At 36.1% G+C, this 24,304-nt stretch overlaps 1 protein-coding gene across 1 annotated transcript; it reads left to right on the top strand.

Moving 5' to 3' along the window:
* Positions 1–2,900: 2,900 nt before the first annotated feature.
* Positions 2,901–23,297, top strand: LOC145769333 (hepatocyte growth factor-like). Its single transcript, XM_082580942.1, has 16 exons — positions 2,901–3,030; positions 5,134–5,277; positions 6,663–6,815; positions 7,464–7,642; positions 9,372–9,501; positions 10,791–10,923; positions 11,197–11,421; positions 12,145–12,284; positions 12,559–12,667; positions 13,007–13,104; positions 13,623–13,790; positions 14,697–14,802; positions 19,232–19,365; positions 19,516–19,695; positions 20,166–20,334; positions 22,121–23,297. Exons 1-16 carry the CDS (start codon positions 2,970–2,972, stop codon positions 22,353–22,355), a joined length of 2,364 nt encoding a protein of 787 aa, XP_082437068.1. The 5' UTR covers positions 2,901–2,969; the 3' UTR covers positions 22,356–23,297.
* The last annotated feature ends 1,007 nt before the right edge of the window (positions 23,298–24,304 follow it).

Raw genomic sequence — 24,304 nt, forward strand, 5'->3', positions numbered from 1 at the left:
GCGAGATGCTGTGACAGTTATTAACTTTGTTAAGAGTCGTGCACTCAATAGGCTGCCCGTATTTTTAAAAATTTATGGGGTGAAATGGAATCGGAGTTAAAATTTCTTTTACTGCATCGTGAAGTGAGGTTGCGTTCAAAAGTCAAAGCTTTAAAATGGCTAGCCAAGTAACGTTGAAAACCGAAATCGTGATTTTTATAACAGAACAAAATTCAGTCTTGGTCCACCATTTTCGCAATGACATCTAAGTTAGGCCTACCATATTTTCATCACCCAAAAAAAGGACATATTTAGTAAGCAAGTAAAATGACAGTGGATTTTTACGTTTAAACAATTTTTACATCTTCTTATATGATTATGGCAGTGTTGTACGCGTCAATGAATTAAATTGACGGCGTCAGCGTCAGCGCTAATTTCTAGCGCTATTGTAGCCAGGGTCTCACAAAACGGAAGTATTTCAACCAAGTTTAGGCTAACAATATAGCTATAAGTAAAGAGCAGGTATTATGTTTTGAGACTGTATTGTAATTGGCTGCTTAGCTTATTAGTTATTTCCTTGTAGAAACACAAGCATTTCAAAATGTTTGTCCGACAATCTGATGCGTTTGGGACGCATAATGTCCTTTCCAAGTGAAAACATGCGTTCCACAGCAGCGCTGGATGGTATTGGTGTGTTGTATTTCAAAAACAAGCCTTGAAAACGTTTACTCGGAAAGGTATCACTGTTCCAAGCGTGCTGTGAGGGCTTAGCATATATAAATCTTTTAACGAGGTCCACTGCACCAACATCACTCTTTTCAAGGGCATAGAGCTCTTGAAATAAAGAATTTTCAACCTCCAACATTCATTGATTTTTCACTTTCTCTCTCTGATCCATCGTTCTCGATACTGCTCACGATATGAGTGATCACCATTTGGCGAACTTCTTCCGCTTGTATTTCCAAGGAGCCATTCCAACCAACGCGAAAGTCGGTAATTTGGATGAGTCGCGCTGGCTAGAATACATTGTGAAACTCTCATTGTGAAACGAGATTTTCCATAAAAACAAAAAAAATGACGCATAGCGCGTGAAGCTTAAAATTGGCAAAATAGTTGACGACGCTATCACTTCCGTCAACTAAAATATAAATTGACGGCGCTAGTCTCAGCGTCAACAAAAAGTTGACGCCGTCAACGTACAACACTGGATTACGGTATGGGCCTATGTAGCAAAAGTGACAAATAAAAAACTTAACATATTTATTTGTCAGATTCAGTCAATAAACATTTTGCTGTTGACTTGATTTTCTGCACAGAAAACATGCGTTTTACATAATTTGCATATTGAGCCATAGCTTATTGCAGATGAAGAATTGCTCGACTTTTAATAATTCATTAAAAAAATCTATAGTTCTGCAATATTTGAACTATTCTGTCCATTTTCTAATGTGCCATCATTGCTGAAAAGTGTTATCCTATTCTTTGGTGTAGGCTAAGATAGCATAAGCAATAAGCATCCAATCAAAGGATGTGAACTCGGAAAATGAAATTAGTGGTCTATTCATCCAAATAGGCAACACAAGAGTCGAACAATAGAAATACATCTGACATGGTCATCGAGTAACATTGCCTTCGTTTGCCACAGAAATAAATGTATCCACCATATCCACAACAAGCAATATATTGTCAACCTCAAAGTCAATAAACACTTTTCTTAAACAAGGATAGCCTACCTCTGCCACAGCTCACAGAAAACATAGGCTACTTTTATTTTTTGGTATCGTTGCTTAGCCTTATTTAGCTTTCGCCAAGGTCACATAAAAATAAAACTGTTGAAAATGATAGCAATGCAAAAAAGAGGACATTTGAGCATTTTCAAGTGTCCTCGGAGGACAATTCATTTTTTATGAAAAAAGAGGACCCTTTATGAGCTCTGGGTTTAGAACACAGCTAATCTATTCCATGTTTACTATAAAGTAATTTGAGAGACGGCAACCCAAAAATTTTCTTCTATTTGTAGTCTTGATCTGTGTTTGATAAACTCCTTCTTTATACATTTTCTGGATAATAAAAAATAGTGTTGGAAATATTTGCGGTATTAACGCTTCAATCAGACTTTAATGCATATTCCTGGATCAAATCCTATTCCAGGACCTTTTTCTCATTAAGTAGGCTACCCCTTGAGTCGTAAAAGAATCAACCCGAACCCCAAATAAGCTGACACCAAATTAATGGTCTTTTGTTTGAATTAAGACTTCATTATTAAGTGGTAAGCATATTAACTAACAGTAATAACTAACAAATTGTAATGGTATTGCAAAGAATGTAAAAGTATTTAAGTTATTTCAAGCACTTTATCTTGAATTTTAGTGCGAAGGCTCTGCCTGTTTGTTGCAAATAAGTTTCTCAGTTGTAGGTGTGGTATTAAAGAGACACAAACGTAAGTCATGCTCCATCTTAAGCTGTGATAGAAGTTTGCTTTTTATGTTTAACAGCGTTGAAAATCCTTGCTCACACAGGTAAGTACTGGGGAATATCATTATTTCTAGTATAGGATATTAAACAATGGTAACATATGAAAACTTAACTGCCATCCAAATATCCCTAGAAATTTCCTTGTGAACCCCTGAGAGTTTGCAAACTCCAGGTTAAGAACCCCTGATCTAACTCTATGAAAATTTGTTCGTTTTGTTTTACATGATTGTTTTTACAATGCCCACGGTCATCACAATAGCTTACTGTAGCCTACTTATAAAAAGTAACCTAGGTATAAATTCTGGGAAAAGGAAGCAGGAAGTTGAAAACGTATAAATAGGAAATTACGTGTGCATGAAATTGTGTGTTCAACGCACTACTAATACAGTACAACAAACGTTTATCTAAACTTACTTTTTATTCCAACCTAGTCTGCCATTCGCAAGTGTAAGGTTGTTGGTTGTGGTTTTGTTAACTTTTCATTGATGTGATAAAGACTAAGTGTCCTCACAGGAATGCTTGCTATGAAGATCTTTGCTTTCTTATGTGTCAGTTCATTACTAGTAATAACTCAAGGTACGTAGCTTAGTGGATACGACAATAAAATTTTTAGGCAAACTAAATTGAAACGTAGAACCTAAGCATAAAACAGTTTTACAAGAATAAAATGTAACGCAAAACTCAAAATGGCAACTGATATTTTATTGCCTGTAGGGCTTTAAGTTTATGTTATAGCCAATGTACTTAGTTAGGTTTAAGCTTAAAAGATGTCTGTTTTGACATTTCCTATTGTTAAGGTGGTATAACAAGTGTCCGCAAATTATTGGTCGCGCGCAGTGGCGCACCGGCAAGACATTTTCATGAGGGGGAGTAAAAAATTGTTTTAAACTTTGTTTTAAAAACGTTTCAACGTGAAACTGCAGTTTCCCATGTTAGCGAGCTGTCCCAAGAAATGGTTGAACTGATGCCTACAAAATGTTTGGATAGCCAACTTTTGCTTCAAGGTTTGAAACAACAAAAGCATACCTTAGGCTTAAAGCAATCAAAAACATTTGGAAATTTTTATTGCAGCTTTTCAGTTAGTTTTTTGTTCCGTCATAGGCAATTTTTTGGCCATGGATTGCTATATCTATCACAACAAAAATACGTGCTTACTGAGCTCAATTTACAAAAATCATTCATAACTTGTATCGGTGAAAAAAATTAGAGGATAACCCATTAAAATAAATTGATGATGTGCAATAAAACAATAAAAATATCAAGCTCAATAAAAGGGTTAACCTCAAAGCCTCCTTCCTTGCGTATCTACTGGTCGCACCACTTTCTACTTTGTGTCGCAAATTAATATCAACTTACTCTAAATATACTCATCGCGTTTGCAAAATTGTTTGTTATACAGAAAATAATTATTCTTGTAATGTTAATGTCGAAGCGTTTAGCAGATATGCCATCAGTGAAACATAATCACTGTAGCCCAGTGGTTTTCAACCTTTTTGGTGGAACGAAACCCAATGAAACATTCCAAAAGCTCGAGGAACCCCTGTTCAATAATTTAATTGCCTTATGCAAAAACATCGTTTGATTAATAAAATTAAATCAAAATACTCATGTGATGATCTCTAACACGTTCACGGCGATTTGACCCACCGGTGTAGGCCTACAAACGATTAAACTGTCTGAAAGAACTCCTTGAAGCGAAGAAAACATGTCGACGAAATTTGGCGGGAAAGCAGAAAGTTAAAGGTAATTGCACCACAAGAAAACAACGAAAATTCGGGATCGCAGCAAACGTGTTAAAGTGTAGCAAATTTATTAATAGTGGCAAACCTAATCAATATTTGATTATATTTAAACAATATGCATATAATAATAAAATAGACTCTCGGATTTGAATGTAAACTTGCGGAACCCCAAAACTTACTGGCGGAACCTTAGGGTTCCGCGGAACCCCGGTTGAAAACCATTGCTGAAGCCCTAAACAGCAATAATGATCGAAACTAACTAAAAGAACAACAAAATCACAAAACTGGCAATGGTCAGTGTCAATGAAATTACAACTTAACTACCTTTGATAATTATGTTGACTTCTTGGTCATCAGAAAATCACAGTTTACAAAATAGCAAACATAGCCTATAATGTGACATTCCAACAATGCAAACTTCCAGTAATGTGCATTGAAGCGCTGATGTTGCTAAAAATTTCAAACACTAATTTGTTGCCGTCTCTCAAGTTGACCTCGAAAGGACTTGTTATGTTCTATAAACACAGAGCCATTAATATTGAATATATATCTCTAAATCTTTGATGTGTTACGTTCCATACAATTTTGTACAAAAAAGTTGCTACTGTCAATTGTAGTTTTAAAATGGATGTTCAATTGCTAAGCATGTTGCATAGAATTATGTGGTCTAATTCTCCTGAAATGTGTGGGTCGCGATGATTTAGAAGTATTTCTAGGGTAGTGCCCAAAATTATTAGCGGACCCCTATTGTAGAGTAGATCTATTAAGCTATTTAAAAAATTTACATGAAAATTCGTCACGTCTTTAGTACGCTATCTTAGGTATGAACTGATTTCTTCATACTTTTGACACATTTCTGTATGTGTTATAAAGAGTTAACTAACGAAAACAAACACACTTTAACACGTTTTTGTATAATCTGGCAATATTTGTACAGGAAAAGAAGACTGCCCAGTATTACATCCAGATTGCTACAGTTGTATTAAAGGAAATATTTTGGATGAAAATGATTGTGAAATATGCAAATGTTTGCCAATGACGCCAGGCCAAGATGTATGGTATAAAAGCACCATGTACACAAGTAAGTTAAAAAAAACTGCACAATTGATTGTGGTATTTTTACCGTTCAAACATCTGAGATTTAACACTTTTAACAGTTTGCATAATTGCAGAAGCTTAGAGCACTTACAGTCAAAAGACCTGATCACAGTTGTTGAAGTTTGAAGCCTCCATCTGTGATTTTAACTTTGTTTCAGTAAACTGCTGTACCCATAGAGCGGTATATGCGTACCGGTATTTTTTCTCAAGCTGCAAAAATTAATGTTATCGTTCCTATAACTTTGTCTTGCAGGCTTAAATGAGGGTAATTTTTGAAGTTGTTTTTCGCCATTTCTACATTAAATTACCTTATTTGTGATTGATAATATTGGAACGAAAACCCGAGAATGAAAACTCAATAACTGTAAGTGCATAACCCACGGCGTGGACTCACAATGCAGAGCAGTAGCAATGTTGAGTTGTAGAGTTTTGGCCTGTTCACGGAAGCATAGGTCTTTTAATTTTTTGAATTATACTTTACAACCCTTTGTATTGTTATGAACTCAAAGACCGAATAGATTTTTGAAAGATTGTTAAAAAGTCGAATGTTTTTGGTACGAATTTATAATTCGTGTATAAAGCACAACATTGATCTAAGTTTAATGAATAAAACAAATTAAAGAATGAACACTAAAGCAAATCAGCTTATTGTTAGCAGACTCTGAATGAATACAACTTATAGTGCATTGCCTGCCTGTGAACCATTCTTATAACGTGAAAGAATTTAATTTTTGCTGCAATGATGAAAACAAGTTTTTTCCGGTCAAGTATAAAGAATTTTTGGACAAGACCCAACGTTTTCCCCAGACAGCAAATCAACCATTTTTTATATTGATTCAATGCCGTCAGACGTTGAATCAATGTAAAAAATGGTTGCTTTGCTGTCTGGGTCAGTGCCAACTTCGAACCGTCCCATGGTTTAAGAAACATTTTAATTTCTAGTACCACAAATATAGAGATCTGTCAGCGAATTTCGGGTAGGAGAGTGACCGAGATGGTGTTGACACGGCACGTCGTTGCACAAGTTTTTGCAGCTAAGAAATGAACAACTGCTTTACGGTACACCTCAATCTTAAAAATGTAGTTGACGTCTTTATGCAAGCCGATTTGTTTTATTCAAATCAGGTCCAATCTCTAACGATTTTCCCGAAGTGCTCTACGATTGCACATTTTTATAACTTCAATTAGGTTATCCTACAAATAAAACTTAACTACAAATAAAACTTAACTTTTGAGAACTGCTTTTTTTGGCTCGTGATATTTAATTTTGATCCATTTCTTTAGCCTATCTTGAAATTACCTGTAAAGTTACTTAAGATACCTACTGAAGCAACAAAGTAGAAGATTCGCAAGGTCAATTGTCTTTAGGTGAACAAGTTCAAATGCTGGAAGAGCATGGTGATATTGGAAGTTATCAAAAGGGCTTGGCAAAAGCATCACCACCTAGCATTTTACGATGGAATAATTCTCTTGGACCAGATGGATTTTATTGGATTCCTTACTTTTTTACTAAAGCCTTATGTAAGTGTTTCGTCAACGTTTATTTTTGAACAATCAATAGTGCGTTTAATTTTTATACATAGGCTATGACGACAAAAAGAATGATAAAACTACAGCGTTTTCTAAAATTTTACTTCGTAGGTGCAAACTCTCCGCCCTCTTTTAAAAATGTATAAAGCTATTCCACGACCAAACATAAATTGAGTGGTTTACTGTTCAATGTGATGCGTGGCCTTTACAAAGGTTCGCGCAATTTGGCAAAATCTTAGTAAGGTAACACCTAGGTAGCAAATTTATCATCGAATATAGTTGATAAATGGTTTCACCTGTTCACCATCCCAATTACACCTTTTAACTTTTTTGCACCCACCAATTTAAAATTTTTCCACAAGGGGCTATATCGTCCACTTTGTGAACCGCTGGTCTACACAACAAAATGAGCATGTGTGGTAGATTTCATCTATTAGCCATATTTTGTTTCATACCTCAACAATTTATTTTTTGTGTTGTTGCTAGTTTCATTGAATTGCTTAGAGACTTGTTTTATATTTCCTGCTAATGCCATTTGAGTTTTCAACGGTTTTTTCTTTTTTCAACTAGGAAATTTTATTCAATTTTTCAATCCATGCACGGCTTTATAAGCTGACTTTGTAATATTTTTTGTTTCAGTGAATAATTCCAAACAAGTGGAAAATATCCAACGAGCGATTAGTTCCATATTTTCTCAGACTTGTGTAAAATTTGTGCCAGCAAAAGTTGGCGACACGAGCATTATCAGGTTTGCAAATGCTAAACAGAAAGATGCCTGCACATACTTCCTTGGGCGAAGAAAAAACACAATTCGCACTGTAAGATGATGCTCGTGAATAAATATCTTTGAAGATAGCCTGGATTCTAATTTGCTACTTTTTAGTACATCACATAGAATACCAATAAGACATAGAGTTTTGTTGTAAAGCATTGAGAATGGTAGGCCATCCATAGAGTCAACAAATTGGCACCATTATCTCACAGTAGCAAATAAACAAGTAAATATATGATTACAAAGAAACTTAAGATGAGCTGTCATTTTTGCATTAATTCAACGTTAGCCAACGTTGGATCGGTGTGGAAGTGGCGAGTTTAGCTGACAGGGGTCTAAAATTATCGCTTTATCAACGCAACTTTTATCAAAGCACGCTTGATATCTTTAAGACATAACTTCCCTGGGTTTAATTGAATTTCCGCAAGATGATGATGTTGTTTTTTGCTAGTTTGTTTTATTTGTTTTTTGTCATTGTTTCATGTCGTCAAGTTATAGCCTATCTATTTTGTGAGTCGTGCAAGGCCTGGTGCGTTGCGCTTGAAATGGCTTTGCCCGTGGTAGGATTTCTTTGTGGGGTTTTCTTTGCCTGCCTTGCTCTTTGCTATGAGCTAAACGCATCAAGACGTGTTCCCCTTACGACCATCAGCACTCTTGATAACGCACCATGGCCGATCTTCATAGCAACTGTCCATACAAATCTTCAATATATCAGCTAAAGTTATGTAGACTAATAAAGTTATAGCCTATATATGTTTATTTTTTTTGTAACATTTTTTATTTTTCCTTTATACCTTAATTTTTTCTGAAGGTGTTGCGACCGTGCCAAATTTTTTTCAACTCAATAACTTACTTCGATCACAAGCACGTTTTAACGTTCGCGTTTTGTCGCTTCTACCTTTTTCTTGACTTTTGCTATGTTGACGTGTATTGTTTTGATATGATGGTCAGAAATAAAAAAACAACTGAACTGAGCTTATCTACTGATAAACGGTCGAAACAATCTACAACTACGACATACAATATAAAGTTGTTTTTTTTTTAAATATCTTATTAAGGTCAGAGCTAGCTATTTGATATAACGAGCATTTTGGAAATATGTCAAAGTATTGCGCTTCCAACCCAAATACTCTTGTATTGGTTTCGTTTCGTCTTAATTGTTTTTTGTTTTGTTAGTAAAGAGCTTTTTATGCTTTTTTCGTAAGTCAAAGCAATTTCGGTTTGTTGTCAACACGACGCGAAATTGAAATGCACAACAATCTTTAAATAGAGAATTTTATTCAAAGAAGAGAGACTTTAAGCCATAAAAAATGTTCATGTTTGCTAGAATTGAGTTATTTCAAAACGAAACACAATTTCGTTTCCTTTTGACTCAAAACGTAGCCTACATTAGGTTGAATTGGTATCGACTTATTATTTTTTAACGATTTTGTTTAGTTTCTATTGAAGTATCCTTTTATAAGATGGAATACGGTTGTTGTCATTTTGGCAAAACAAAATTGTTCTGGACTGTCTAAACTATGCTGTATTTTTACGAGAATATACAACTGATCATGTTTACGTTAGTCTATACCTAAATCTTAGCTTAAGTATCATTAACAGCATATTGATAATGATACTTAGCTAAGCTTTTGTGTCACTAGTAAGAAACGTAGCAGTATGGACTAACATAAACATGATCAGTTCTATATTCTCGTGACAAAACTCACAAAGTTTAATCACAGTTGATTCACAATTCAGCATTAGGAAACTAATAATGTAATTGCCCTAAACAGATTCGTGGTTGCAATACGGTGGGAAAAGTATTGCGCGCGATCATGTCAGCTTTCGGTTTCTTCAGGGAATCTTTGAGGAGCGACCGGGATCAGTATATTTCTTTTAAAAGACGAAATATGATTGGTGGTGGTAAGTGGGGTGTAATGATGTATAGATTGAAATAAATCTTTCATATGCTGATGCTAGTGTTGTACCTATTCGTTGGGTATTGCATACAAATCCAAACGTGGTAGTACAACAAGGGGAAAGGGGGAATTGTAGACCTATTAACAATAATTGTAGACTTATTTTGTACGGTAAAATATTACTTATGATTTGACGTCAAAGATATAACGAAGCCGCATTAACCTACCTAATGGTAAAAATAAGAAAAATTCAAATAAGCATGAATTCCAAAACATTGAAAGTTATAGGAACAGTAGGACTTGTGTAACGATTGAATCAGACCAATTGTTGTCACATTTAAAACTAAGTGTCGACCTTTCAAAGCGTAAAGACTGTTGAAAGTAAAAAGTTCTGGTCCATTTTGGATAATTATACAGCTTTTGTTTCACTTTCAAGACTTCATATTGAACACGTTGATATAGTGATTATCACCACACTCTGCGACGAGGACGCCAAGATGATGATTGCAAGTAGATGAATGCTTACCAAGAAAACCTTTAAAATAATTTAAGATATAAAAAAAGCACTTTGCAAAAGAAAACGTAGCAGAAAATACTCTACATTGTCAACTGAGAACTGCAATGATACTACATCATAACTAAACTAAACAATAAATGCTGTTAATACTATGACAAGTGCTCAATGCCAAACAAAAGCCTAGCAGAGCGAATTACATCAAAGTTACTTAAAACATTATTAAATTAATTAATAAATTAAATAATTAAAATTAGAATTAAACTAAAATTAGTTAAAAAAGTGAACTAGTAACTACTTTTGATGTCATAAATAAATTGTACAAGTTACGCCAAAAAGTTATAGCCTACTACCAAACGATGATTTTGTGATACGTTGCGATTCTACAGCGAACTACTGGGTGGATGTGTAAATCATTTAATGTTAATATTCTAAAGTTTATTTTACAACTGTAAATACAAGCGAGCTGTTTCAGCCTAATGCTGCGGGTTTGCTGTGGGGATAGCAGCGTTTAACGAGCTTCCTGAACACAGTTTTCTAGTCATGTGCATGGGGAGTGTAATGACGTTTCCAAAGTTTATTTTGTCGTATTCAGACTAAAGGTTTAAATTGGCGTAGAGCAAGTTTAGAAGTGGAGCAAAAGGCGAGCAGGCCAGTCTTCGTGCATGCTTTTAGTGGTGTCGAGCAGATGGCCTTCGAGAATTGTATTGAGACTCTCACCACTCGACTGGGGAGAAGACTATGCAAAGTGATTTAATGTAATACTGGCTTATTTTTAGATAAAGTTCGAATGGCCTTAAAACTGAAATCAAACATAACGGACATCACTAACTCAAGCTTTGATTATTCTTCTGTTACTAATTTTGGACCTTACGAATTCTCTGCACATGGTCGCCCTACTGTCTATGACAAGTAGGTTTTTATACTGTTCAAAAAGTTTACCGCAGCAATTCAAATAGTTTATAATGTGTATTTAATTCAAAATGTTAAAGTATCATATATTTGGTGTAGCGTGATAATATACTTTTTGGTTTGTTTATAGTAGGCCTACTTCCCATTGATCATTATTCTCTGGGTCTTCGATTTTGTTCAAGTAATTGGATTTCTTTCATTTTTTTGAAGGAAAGTTTAGATAAATCTTGTTACAGCTGACTAACACTTGCTCTTTCACTTATTCATTTTCAGTCGCACAGGAAAAGAATTTTTGCTTAACGAATGGGCTCTCTCAAGCGGCGACAAGCGACAAATACGCAAAATATTCAACTGTGGAAATAAGCGAGGAGTTAAAAAGACTAAATCTTGTCGAAGCATTGTAGATTATGGTGCGGCCTATCGGGGAAATATGAATGTAACTGAATCCGGAACAGGATGCCAAATGTGGTCCAGCCAAACACCTCATGAGCACTCCATGTAAGACACATCTTAAAAACGAACTCAGATAAGAACTAACATGTTGTCGCAGTGGGCGCAAAATAAAACATGATTGTTGTTAGGAAATGTTCTTGGTGACATACTTCTCAGCAATTATGATATAAAATTTTGACAAGCGATTTTGGCTTGTTGATGTAACCGTACACTGTAGTGTAAAGCAATCACTTTGATGAGTCATAAAACAAAGAAAAGCATACTGTATGAATACTAAAGATAGCAAGAGTCGAAATGGTTCCTGTGCGAAAGTTTTTGCGGTACAACGTATCATAATTATTAGATGACAAAATTCATCAATAAAGTGCTGCTTTTGATTGTTTTCTATTAGGAACGTGAAAATGATTAAAAAAACTGATGACGTAAAACAAAACGTACAGTAGTACAGCTAGCTGTTTGTGTCAAAAGAAAAGTAATATAAAATCCCCCTTGTGCTGTTTCTTGTCAAAAATTTGCAATGAAAAGTTCAATCATTGTAGTTTATTTAGTTTGCAATGGCGACAACGGTTTTCTCCATTGCAGTTACGCCCCTAAGTCAACTAGTTCTTCTACGCGGCCCAGAAAGTTATTTTTAAACTCAATAGGTTATTATAAAGTTTAAATTGCCACGTCAAATGCTAGAAAAACTTCAGTACATTTTTGAAAATATTTCGTAGTATGAAGTTGCAAACAATTTGTATATCACGATGATGTATTTTTTTTTATCAGGACTTCATCATTACTCACTGGCTCGGACATGGAAATGAATTTCTGCAGAAACCCTGACATGAAGAGTAGACCGTGGTGTTTTACAACAAACAATACAAATCGTTGGGAATACTGCAACATTTCTATTTGCAATCAAACTGGTACCTTGTTCGTGTGTATATTCAAATCAGTCGTGTTGGTGTTTCTATATGCTAAGCCTCGTCTTCGGACGCTTTGCATTCAGCCCCACCCTAGTTTAGTTATCCAATTTTAACCTAAGTTTGTTAAAACTTATTTTAATAAACAATTACTGCAATTTCAAAATGACTGTGGGGTAGGCCTACGTACCTCGTGCCCCTTAAACGCTCCGCTTATGATACCAACAACTAACCATACATTATTTTCACATGTATTAATGTATGATTGTTAAACTAGAGAAAAAACTCCCCATTCCTTCCTTGCCAAGCATGGAGCCGTACGGATGGGCAGAATGGGGAGCTTGGTCTGCATGTGACAAGACCTGTGGTCCAGGTTGGCGACAAAGGTACGTACTGAACAAATTTACTTTGCACCCAACTAAACATTGTGGATATAAAATCTACCGGATTGAAACCTGATTTTTAGCTACAGTTCAGTTTTAATTGAAACAAACTGTGGTTAGAAATCTGGAACAGGAAGAACAGCAGTTTTGGGTGGTCTAAATGCAGTTCCATAAAAATTTAGAACAACCACAATTTGATAAGCACCGGATTCTAACCAAACATTGTGGATGCAAAATCTACCGGATCTAAACCTGATTTTCGACTTCAAAATCAAAAGTCTCACTACCGAGCTTCGTATCAATCGGGCTTAAATTAACCTAATGATTGTAACATATCTACAGAAAACGATTTTGCATTACTTACGAGGACAACGTAACCCTAAGTTGTCCCGGAAACTACTATGAAGGAGAACATTGTGAGGATGAACCGATTTGCGTGTGTAAGTTGGCCAAAACTGCTATTATAATGTTTAAGCATTTTCCATTAGTTTATCATTGTTTAGCTATGAAGTTTTTACAAACAAAAATATCTTGGTTGCTTATGTGCAGAGTTCAGTTAATTTATCCCTAGGTTGCATTAGACTTTAAATGTCTTCAATTAGATGATTTATTTTATTTTTATGTAACACAAAACGTGGTGAGTCAAAGACTTAAGTTTGCTCTGTTTTTGCTTTGATGTCTACATATTTAGTTGGAATGATGTTATGCAACCCAATTAGTTTTCAGTCTCGCTTTTGCATAGTATCAGAGCAAATTTATTGTTTTCTTTCCTACAATCAGAGATTCATAGAAGTAGAATTAGAATTGTATGAATTCCTGCCCATAGTTATAGGCTATTGTTTTGAGATGTTAATTGATACTAGAAAAACGATTGGTAATGCAAAGATTAACGTAGTGCAGTTTTAAATGTTATATTATTTTACTAAGTAAACTTTATTTCAAGTGCCTTGTTTTGTAGTTTCAGATCGGTGGCACGTTTGGCAGCCCTGGAGTGCCAGCACTAAAGAGTGCGGCATTGGATTCAGGACAAGAGTTAGATGGTGTGTTGGAGTCGTAGGTCTTGGAGATTGTGTGGGAAATGCTTTCGAGGTGGCTCCATTTAACTCAGGAATAACATGTCCTCTATGTGAGTAACACGACGCTTATTTGACCAGACTACATCGAACTAAGAAGAGGAGGCTTATAAGTTCAATAAACGGCTTTTAAGTGAAAAATTCGCTTGATCAAGGGTCACCAACTGGCGGCCCATCACCAGCTGGCAGTAGTGTAGTTTGATTATATTAGTTGCTGCGGTATTCTTGGATAAATATCGCATTATACCAATAGTATAATGCGATATTGGGTACAAAATGCGTATTTTAAGCATAAAATTCAACCTATTTAAAATGTTACTAGTGCGGCCCGCCAAAGCTTTCCTTTGTGCCAACGTGGCCGCATGCAAAAAAGTTTGACAACCCCTGCTCTAGATGAGACACAAACAGTAGACTTGCATTCTTTGCATACAAGCTGGGGCTTGTTTGTATTGCTGTATGTACAATTGCAGCCTATAAGGTATATTGTCACAATGATGTGAACAAACGCAAAATAATATCAACGTTGTGTTTAGCTTAATGTTAAAAATACGTATTTGCTGTAACTAAATGGTATGCTGATGGAGTTTGATGATGGTGTCATTGTAAAAGCATTTAATCTTTTAAAACACTGTGTGATTTAAACAACGAGCACTGTATAACAAAATGTGCAGTATATTTCACTGAAAATATCAATTTTATTACACTAGCTCCATTTAAAATTTTGCCATGTGTCGGGACAAAACGATATTTTTTTGCAATGATTTTTGCTTTTGCAATGATTTTTGCATTTGTATAAGAAAATTTGTAAACTTTAAAATACTGTACTGCAATACTCAAGTCGGTGTCTAACCAATAAAAATCAAAATTCGGAGTTTTAATTATTTTACAGTAATATTTTCGATTCTTTGTCCGATTCCAGAATCCTGGATTTTAAAAAAACTTTTCAAATCTCTTTGTAGATCCAGGTGGTGAATGTTTCGATAGATTGAACCCATCGTCATACCATGGTACGATAAATGTCGACAAATACGGAAGGACATGCTTAAACTGGACGGATACGACAACGTGGGTATTAGTGGGCTACAACTTAGCTAGCTAGTGTTTGCATTGTTCAACGTATGCAAACATTACAAAAGCATTATTTTCATAGTTAGACATTTTTAGAATTGCAAAAAAAAAAAAAAAACTGAACTGGTCAAAGAACGATTCCTTGTAAAGATGTCTAATAGGTTATTTTTATTTTTTTTATGTAAGATTGTAGAGACGAAATATTAAACTTCTCACTTGACAGGGATAGCGCCATATCTCATTAGAAAGTAAGATTATTAGAAAGATGGAACTTATTAGAAAGAATCATCCACGCGTTGGTAAATTTATCAGCTAGCCAGCGATATTAGATTTTGGCAATTTGGTTTTAATTTTTGTGAAAATTCTTTAAATTTCTAAAACTAGCATTTGGGCTGGAAATTTAACAAACATTTGGCAGCACTTTTTTTATCAGCATTACTTTTACCATTTAACATGATGTCCTACATGTTTTAAAATGTGGTGCAACTAGGGTTGTAAAAATACTGTATTTTTGGTTGTGCTTAAAATACAAATGTAAAATACATGTATTTTTCGTATTTTATAACTAAATAAACCGAAAATTTTGTCCAGGCTACTTACCGTGATGATGCTTTTACTTACAGTGAAAATTATGTCTACTTGCAAGTAGCCTACGAGACTTAAGCTGAAATCAAATCCAACAGCACCTATTTAGCAATTAGCACCAACAAATCTCTAGCTACGTACTGTACAGTTTCGTAGGTACTGTACAACTCCATACAGCTTCTAAGTGCTAACCTCGCATTGCGAAATTGCAAGGCAGCATTCTTACATCACAAAGCTTCAGCTCTACATAAACCCCCTAAACCTTAAACTTGCTTTGATGTAAGTGAACTAACATTATGCTGAGTAGCCTACCACGCGGGCCACTCAGAACAACGTGGTGGGCGGTTACACATGTCCGCAATAGAACAATGATCTAATTGTGACCTAGATCGCCTGTGACATCACAATATATAATATCTGTATTGATTGATTGATTGGTTTATTTTGTTGTGCAATATTATAACAGCAAAATCATTAAATGATGCAGCACGCTTAACAAACACAATTGAAACAAAGAAAAATACAAATGTACACTGCATCTTTGAAGTAAATCACAGCGGGAAGCTGCGAAGTGACCATGACGGTCTTCGAGTCAAGCAGCCACCCTCAGCCAAGTCGATGATAAACATATAAACATTACACATGTAGAAGACTATAAGGCGATTGCAAGTAAGGTATTAAGTACAATCACTAAACGTTGATAAAAAAGAATATACAGGGCTCTAAAATCCGCAGTTGGAATGGTTGGATTGTGTAAAAGTCCTCATTCGTATACGTTGTTATGTAGGCCTACCATTCCGCGACCCTCAGAAGCATCCTCGCGATCCTCGTTTGGGTCGCGACAATGAGTTTGGGAACCACTGACCAGTGCCGATCTTTGGGATGTGCAAACCGTGCGATCGCACAGGGCCCGCAAATTAGGGGGCCCGCAATTTACTCAGAAAATGCAGTAATTTTGTCATTTTCAAAGGAAAAATTCAACAAGTGAATTCAGCAAAGGAATTCGCAACAAGAAAGCATGGAGACTCAACGAATTCAACCTATTTCGTCGCCTGAATATTTCGTACCCTGAAAAGATCGAGAAAAAAAAACGACATAGCCGAAATCGCTGATCGGAGTTGCCGCAAACATTTCAAAATTTCTCGATCTTTTCAGGGGACGAAATAAGTCGAAATTTAATTTTGTTACACGATTTCAGGGGACGAAATAGGTTGCATCCAGACTCAACATACTGTAGAGACAGCTTTATTTCCGAAAAATGCCAAAGAAAGCATGATCTTATCCTTTTGCTATGCCACCGGACAGCACCATTTCACAATAATACTCATACCTAAATTTTTGTTGAACATGCTCTCAGAATGTCCCAAATTCAAAGTAATTTTTCAAAATTTTCTGGGGGAGGCCCCCCAGACCCCCCGCCGCTGTTGTCGTCTTTGGCGATCACGCCGCTACTGCCGCCCCTCCCCTTTCAAAGTACCTAGCTACGCCACTGAATTGGATTATTGTCATTGGGGCCCGCAAAAGCATATTTCGCACAGGGCCCGAAAAACCCTAAGACCGGCACTGCACTGACCTACAAGGACCAAGAACTTCGCGTAGCGAGCGGATGCTCCCTGCCATTACGCTGTTGCCGGAGCATGACGCGAGCTTTTAATAAGTTTTAATTTAATACGAAACATACATGTATTTTTTTCGTCGATGTATTTTTCTTGTATTTTACATGTGTATTTTACACAAAATGTATTTTTACAACCCCAGGTGCAACTCTTAACTCTCCTAGGTAATTTTCTGAAATAATTCATTTTTTGTTTTAATATTTGACAACTTTCCATCACTGTCCCTCGTCTGGCATTAGTTTTAAACTGCCCGTATTCGTATTGAACGTCACTGCAACTCTTGCAACTGCAGTCTTGTCTAAGGAACTGTTGTACTTGCTCGCGGATATTTACATTTTGGCAACACAAAGTGCACACACAATCACACACACACGCATACGCACTCTCACACACACATACTGTGTTTGGAAGTCAAGCATTAAGGGATTTGTGCAAATCTTCTTTCACTTTGTTCCCCAGTTTCTTTTATCGTGAAGCTTGCGATTTCCAATGTGCCGCTAGCTATGCTGTCGCTGACGCCCTTGCGGTAGGCACTTTGACATGGTAGGCACTTTAACATGCAGATATCCAGTTACGTTGTCTGTCCAATTGTGACCATTCCAGCATTCTGCCAGAGACTTGATTATTACTTTGAACTTTGTTCGGTAATTACAGAAGAAAAAAGAGCTATAGCAGTGGTGAGAATCAAACCCACGTCAATGAAATGACTAGCCTACCACCACCCTAACCCTCTGCGCCAAGCCAACCGATGGCAAAGCGATGACTTAATTTAGCTAGAATTTGCGTTTTTCCTTGGTTCTTTCTCAACGCAACCTTGATGACGTCATGAGCAGCGTAGCTTCTGATTGGTTCGTGCTGGATTGGATATCTGCATGTTAAAGTGCCTACCCTTTGACATGGGACAGTTTTCCTTGCGAATCAGCTGATTTCAGTCATGCGACTCAGCACGTGATATTCTGACCGATCTACTCGAAAGATTTTTGATACAAAGAAAATTAAGTGAATGTATCGCCACAAGCAGCGTGGCCTAATGGGCTAAGGTTAGGGTAAGGGAATAGTCATTTCGATTGTGTGGGTTCGATTCCCAACCTCTGCTAATGTTCTTTTTTCTTTTGCAACTGAACTGAGTGCAAGAAGGATCTTAATGACTGTAATCAATTGAGTTTATAAGGAAAATTGTCAAACCTTGCTTAACCAATGCGCCGCGGCGCAATGTTGGTAGCTGGTTCGCACGGAAAACTGTCCTATGTTAACCCTTTGAAGGTTGGGGGGGGGGGGGGCTGTCAATTCAACTTTTTTGTATCAACAAGTGTATCTCTAAAACTACTGAGGCTGCGACTACGAGATTTCTTGACTTTTCCTAACTTTTATTCACCTCTATTGAGCTGAAATTTTGAGCGATTAAAAGTTATAAATTGAGAGATATAATGCATTTCTCAGCACATCCTCTGAAATATTTCATATTCTGTTATTCAAAATTTTCCCACCAGCTGGATGAAAGTAATTAATTTGGCCCATGTCTCGTTAATCCTAACTGTTTATGTAAAATTATGTAAAAAAAATTTAATCACAACATTGCAATGCATGTTCTTCATTACTCTACCAAAAAATAATGTGTAAACTCACGCTGCAATCACAGTCATAAGTCACCTCAACATTTTAACGTATATGAGCAGTTCTAAAATTCACATAGTTTTAATTTTTGAATATGCTCAGCGTGAATACTTTTACAAAGTGAATCCAAAATTTTGAATCCGTGCCTTAAAAAATAACAGAGATATCACTCCTAAAGCATAAGAAGAATCGACAGCCCCCCCCAAACTGAGCAAAGACTTCAGGAGCCCAACCGCCTAAGGGTTAAAGTGCCTACCACGCTTTGCAACGTTTCATCAATAAGAACGTCTACCACTTTAATCTAGATTTTAGATTCATTTCCTACACTTCGATAAATCGCCTACAGTACCTACAATATTGCATCACTTGTTTGTGCAAATACGATAAGCTCTTGTTCGTGCCATGTTTGCAGTGACAAAGGCGTCGTACACTTTTATAAAGCAAGAAGGCTAATCACGCTGTTGGCTAGTCATAAATACTAAACTGACATTTTGCGTTGGATAATGAGAAGTATTACTCGTAAAAAATAGAAGTAGCTATAGCCTACTCGTATCACAAAACGCTTTGAATATTTCAGGAGTGTAATTATTCAAAGCATTGTACAAATTTAGAAATACAACTGAATATCCATCCATTAATTTTGTGGAAAATCACTGTCGGAATCCCAAGGGAAAAAGAGCCGGACCAGTTTGTCATAACACGCAGAACTCTCGGACCCGATGCAACGTCACCGTTTGTAATTCAAGTGAGTAACGCGACCAAGAAAAGTTGCCACTTTACATCGTTTCAACGTCGTAAGATGATGGCAAATATTCAATGCTTTTCTTATCCGCTTGTTAACTTATTTTAAAATTGTAAAATTCTTAAAAGTGCTAAAGCTGTTCAAATACGTTAGATGCAAATTGGAATCCATGGGGTAGTTGGTCTGCGTGTTCAACCTCTTGTGCGGTGGAAGGCACAAAAACAAGAGTGCGAGTTTGTTCTGGAGGAGCTGGATACGGGGAAGGAACTTGTTTCGGAGACGTCAAGGAAACAGTTCTTTGTAATTTGACTTGTATAGATCCCTATGTCCGAGGTAGGTACAAAACTTGCATTTATTTGTAACGATCTTCATCTTAAGGGGTATTTAAAAGTTGTTGGTGTTTTCTATCAGCTAACCGTATATTGTTCGTTTATGAGGTTTATGTGACAGCATAGACCTACTTTCGAGATTAAGCTTAAATACTTTTTGATATTTATTAACTGTAAAACAACGTTAGACATTGAAAATATACCACAAAAGCAGTAAAAAAAAGATGCAAAAATGTCGAGGAAAGGTAGCCAGTGAAAATTTTGCTGCAATCCATCAAAAGATTAAGAAAGAAACATTAAGAAACATTGTGTGGAAGTGTACAAATTACTACTTAAAATTAAACCTTACAAGCAAACAGACTTACATATAAGCATACTTCACTTTTTAAAATTGCTTTCTGAAAAACTAAACTCATTCTTTGTGTCAATATCATGTCATTTGATGTTACATTTAATTTTGTTTTTGATAACCAGCTCTCTTTGTGATACCCACAACAATTCCGGTGTTAACCACTCCTCCTAGACTTCCAGACTGTATAGATCCATATCGTCCGAGGGAGTACCGAGGTAGAATAGCCAAAACTGTATCAGGAGCAATTTGTCAAAAATGGGCATCCAGATCCCCCACGGTTCACAACTATACGTAAGTAAATTACTTGACTTGTGTAGGCCCCACTTGATCCTGCTTGAAAATCACCAGCCATTGTGCTTGTAAGCCAAATTGTATACGAAAAGAACAAGCAAATCAAAACTATTTTTCTAACTCTTTATCTGGAAAAAATAAACTAGCTTGCATTTATCATCTTTCAAATAAAGTAGGCCTAACTGCATTTTTGGAAATCAATTGGTTGTTGTAAGATTGGTTATTGCTGGCTTGCAACTAAAACAACGGCATTTAAGGTGTAATATACTGCACTAACAGTGAATCATTCACAGACACAGCAAATCAACCGATGGAGTTGCTTATCTCTCAGACTCTTTTTTTGTCTTATGCCCCAATCACAATCCGCTAATTATAATCACTGATTAGTGATCCACAGATAAACTTTGCAAAAACTAATTCTCGATTAACTAATCAGACATTAAGCTTAATCGGCCGCTTAGAAAAATCCGCTGGTGAGACCCTCGAATAACACTAGTTGGATAAGCGCTCGAGCGGTGCCTAGTGGATGGAATAATACGCAGACATCGATACTTTCACAAGCGGAAACTTTAAAATTACAGTATCTAACAGTATCTAACCAGTATCTAACAGTACTAACATTAACAGTAACCAGTATCTAACAGTACTAAGCAGTATTTACAGTATCTAAGCTTAAATCCAAGTCATCTGGTATGAGGTGTCAACGTGTAATAGTTTATCTGCACAAGAAAAGTAGAATGAGTTTTAGTTTAAAGCAAGAATCTTCTGTCTGAAGTTTAAACATGTCACAAACAGTAGGCAGGCTGGTATAAAATAAATATGGATGGTCATTTATTTTTGTTTGGATGCGAAACAAAACATACATGAAAGAAAACAACAACGAAAACGTAAAGAGTGCATCCAATGAGAGAGTGCGGAAGACCATAGCCCTAAAATGGTGTAGGAGGTCGTCGAGTCTGCACTCTCTCATTCAAACAGTCATACGAAAGCAAGTATTGAATTTTGAAATGGCAAATTGACACAATAAAGAAGGAAGGTAGAACAGAAAAAAACTACTGCCAGATGCTATAACCTTTATAACAAAACAGAACTTTTATTTAGATATAATTTGTACCTGAGTCTCCAACAAGTCAGCAGTTGTGAACTGAACACATGACAGTTGAGCAAGTGACAACTGAGCTAGCAACATTTCAGCAAGTGGCTGAAGTTGGTAAAGGATGAAGTTGAAAAAGTAACAACTGAGCAAGCCAAAGCTTAGCATGTCACAAGTCAGCAAAATCAGTTTAGACCAAGCAAGTCCGAGTTGAGCAAGCATTTACTGACTTGGCAGTAGCTGAAACGTAGGCTACTTGCTGAGTTGAAGCACTTGCTGAGTTGTCGCATACCGAGTGGTCTCACGACCGTCACAAATACTAAACAGGCCAATATAAAGTGAATGTGCCATAACATTTATAACAAAACAGAAAATAATAACGGCAATGTGTTGGTTTACTAGGCGTTTCATTGAACAACAAGCAAGGATTTTAACAAGATTGTAAATTCGTTAACACAATTGCACCCTGAATGATATTAATCATTTGATGTAAGAAATTACCAAACAATTTAAAGCTCGTCCCATGTTAGATCGGATCCGCCTATTAAAACCAGTGACGTTAATCCCACGAAGGCATCCACTAAGCTGAGAAACAAATTGTTGGAATAAATTATAAAGATGCACTCAGTTTTCATAATTAAGTTTTAAGTCTAATTGTTGTACAAGTAGCCTAATTTAGATCAAATTTTGCAGAGATGAAGATTTGATTGCCCGTGCCGGCCTGTCAGAAAACTATTGCAGAACTCCTGATGAAGACGACACTTTTCCTTGGTGCTACACTGTCGAGTTCATACCGAAAAAAGAAAAATGCTTCATCCCCTCTTGCTCATTCGCTGACACATCAGTAATTAATCTCGAAGTGTATGGAAGGCCTTACCAATGTGTGCTTTATACCGAAAATGACGACGATGATAAAGACGATTACTAGAGAAATTAATAAATGGTTCAGTGCTGATGGAGAACTTAAAATTTTCCGCATTTTAGATATATCTTAATTTTTCAAAACGAGCTTATATCAACTGATCAACCTTGAAGCCTTTCAAACCATTTATGACCTTCGATTCTAATTGATGTTGCTGAGTCGGAATAACAACAACACGACAAAACTGACAGCTTTCCTCACTTCGGCAATGCACCAAAAGGGAAACTTGTAGTCTTTAGGCTTTTGCGATCTTTAGAACATTGTTGAAGAGTCTGAAAAGATTGCTGCATTATTTTAAAATTATTAACATCAGCAGTAGGTTACAATATATTTTCCTTCGCTATTCAATCAGTTATATAAATCTTCATCTTCAAACAAAAATATTCTTGTAAAAAAAAGGAGCATTGTGTTGATCGTTCACTTTAAAAATTATCATTTTTGCTTGAAGATGAGCATTTTTATGACATACTAACGTCGTGGTCTACAATTCGGACAAAAACAATAAATTAGTCTACTGTAATTTTACATGCTGTGTCCGACTGCCAGCAAATTTGGACAGTTATTTATACCAATGTTTATTTTCCTGTGATATTAGCGAAGTGACTGACCATAAATCAAACATTTCATTCTAATGTCTTAAAAAGTCCGAACTTCCGACTAATACCTTTCTAGATCTTTCTGGATTACCTGGAAACTCTGGTTGTAAGTTAAGCAAAGATTTTTGTGCTGTCTTTACCCTTGAAAGTTCAAAACTGGACTTCCAAGTCATTTCAAGACACAACAAAAGCTCTAACTTGTCAAATAGGCAGGAGTTGGATAATTGCGTTGTGTTCCTATTTCAGCAGACTACGTTATATGTGCTGCACTGTTGTCACCCATACCATGTCTTCTTATATTAACGACAATTATTTTACATGTAAACTGATGTATATTCAATATTTAATAAAAGAAAAGCAACTTGTTTGTATCCGATCTTTCCACTTTGTTCAAGTGAGTAAGTAAAACTGCTAGCAGAAACATGAAGAAAACCGTTTCGGTACATGACATTAATTTAGTGGCCTATCCGGATATTTGTGCAGCGCAACATTGCGGCCTGAGATCGCTCCATAACCTAATGTCATCTAACGATGTCTTCATGTTTTTAAAGGTGAAAAAGATAGCCTTCGTGGCGCTGCTATGCTACGCTCTGAGATAAACGACACGTGCTGTTGTTAGGTTTTTGTCTCAAGCAGCCAGAATAATAGGTAACTTCATTACTACAGTAACAATTAAGTCATTTAGTCAACGCCAGTTCAAACCAAAATGTGAAGTCCATTGATAAACCCAGCAGCGCCACACAAATAACACACAAAGTAGAGTACTGGTGGCTTGATGATCATAAAAACAATGAATTTAGTTTGAAAGACAATATGCCTAAGACTTAATTGTCAGGTCAATATATGGTTTGACCCCAAAAATTCTTACAAAAGGTTTCCCAACTGTTTTTTGTAGTATTTATCATCAAGAATGATATATTAAAAATCTAGGAGAATCAGAGCACCGGAAAGTTGTTATTTTCAAGATGGCCGCCAAAGCAGTATAATGACAATAATTCACTTAATATTCATGCTAGAGCTCTAATTCTGGCAATTGAAGAATCATTTCGAGAAGGCTGGATTTAATAATTAGCCCACCATTACAGAAATGAAACGTTAGTTAACATAAATAGTTTCTTTGTACAAGTCGGTGAAAGTAATGCGTTAGGCCAAAACATTTGGCAAATTTTGTTGCAAAAGAAAAGTTAGGCCTATGCTTCATGTAAGTTGTTTACCAGCTCAGTGGCCAAAGTTATCGCCTTCGGCTCAAGTGCTCTTGAGTCTGGATTTGATTCCAGGTTGGGTAACACAAAAAAAGTTCAAAGCAATTTTGCTTTCTTGTATAACGCAGTGATCAGCAAAAAATTGAATTACCAAAGT

Source organism: Aplidium turbinatum, chromosome 4 (genome assembly GCF_918807975.1).
Source record: "Aplidium turbinatum chromosome 4, kaAplTurb1.1, whole genome shotgun sequence".
Taxonomy (NCBI): Eukaryota; Metazoa; Chordata; class Ascidiacea; order Aplousobranchia; family Polyclinidae; genus Aplidium; species Aplidium turbinatum.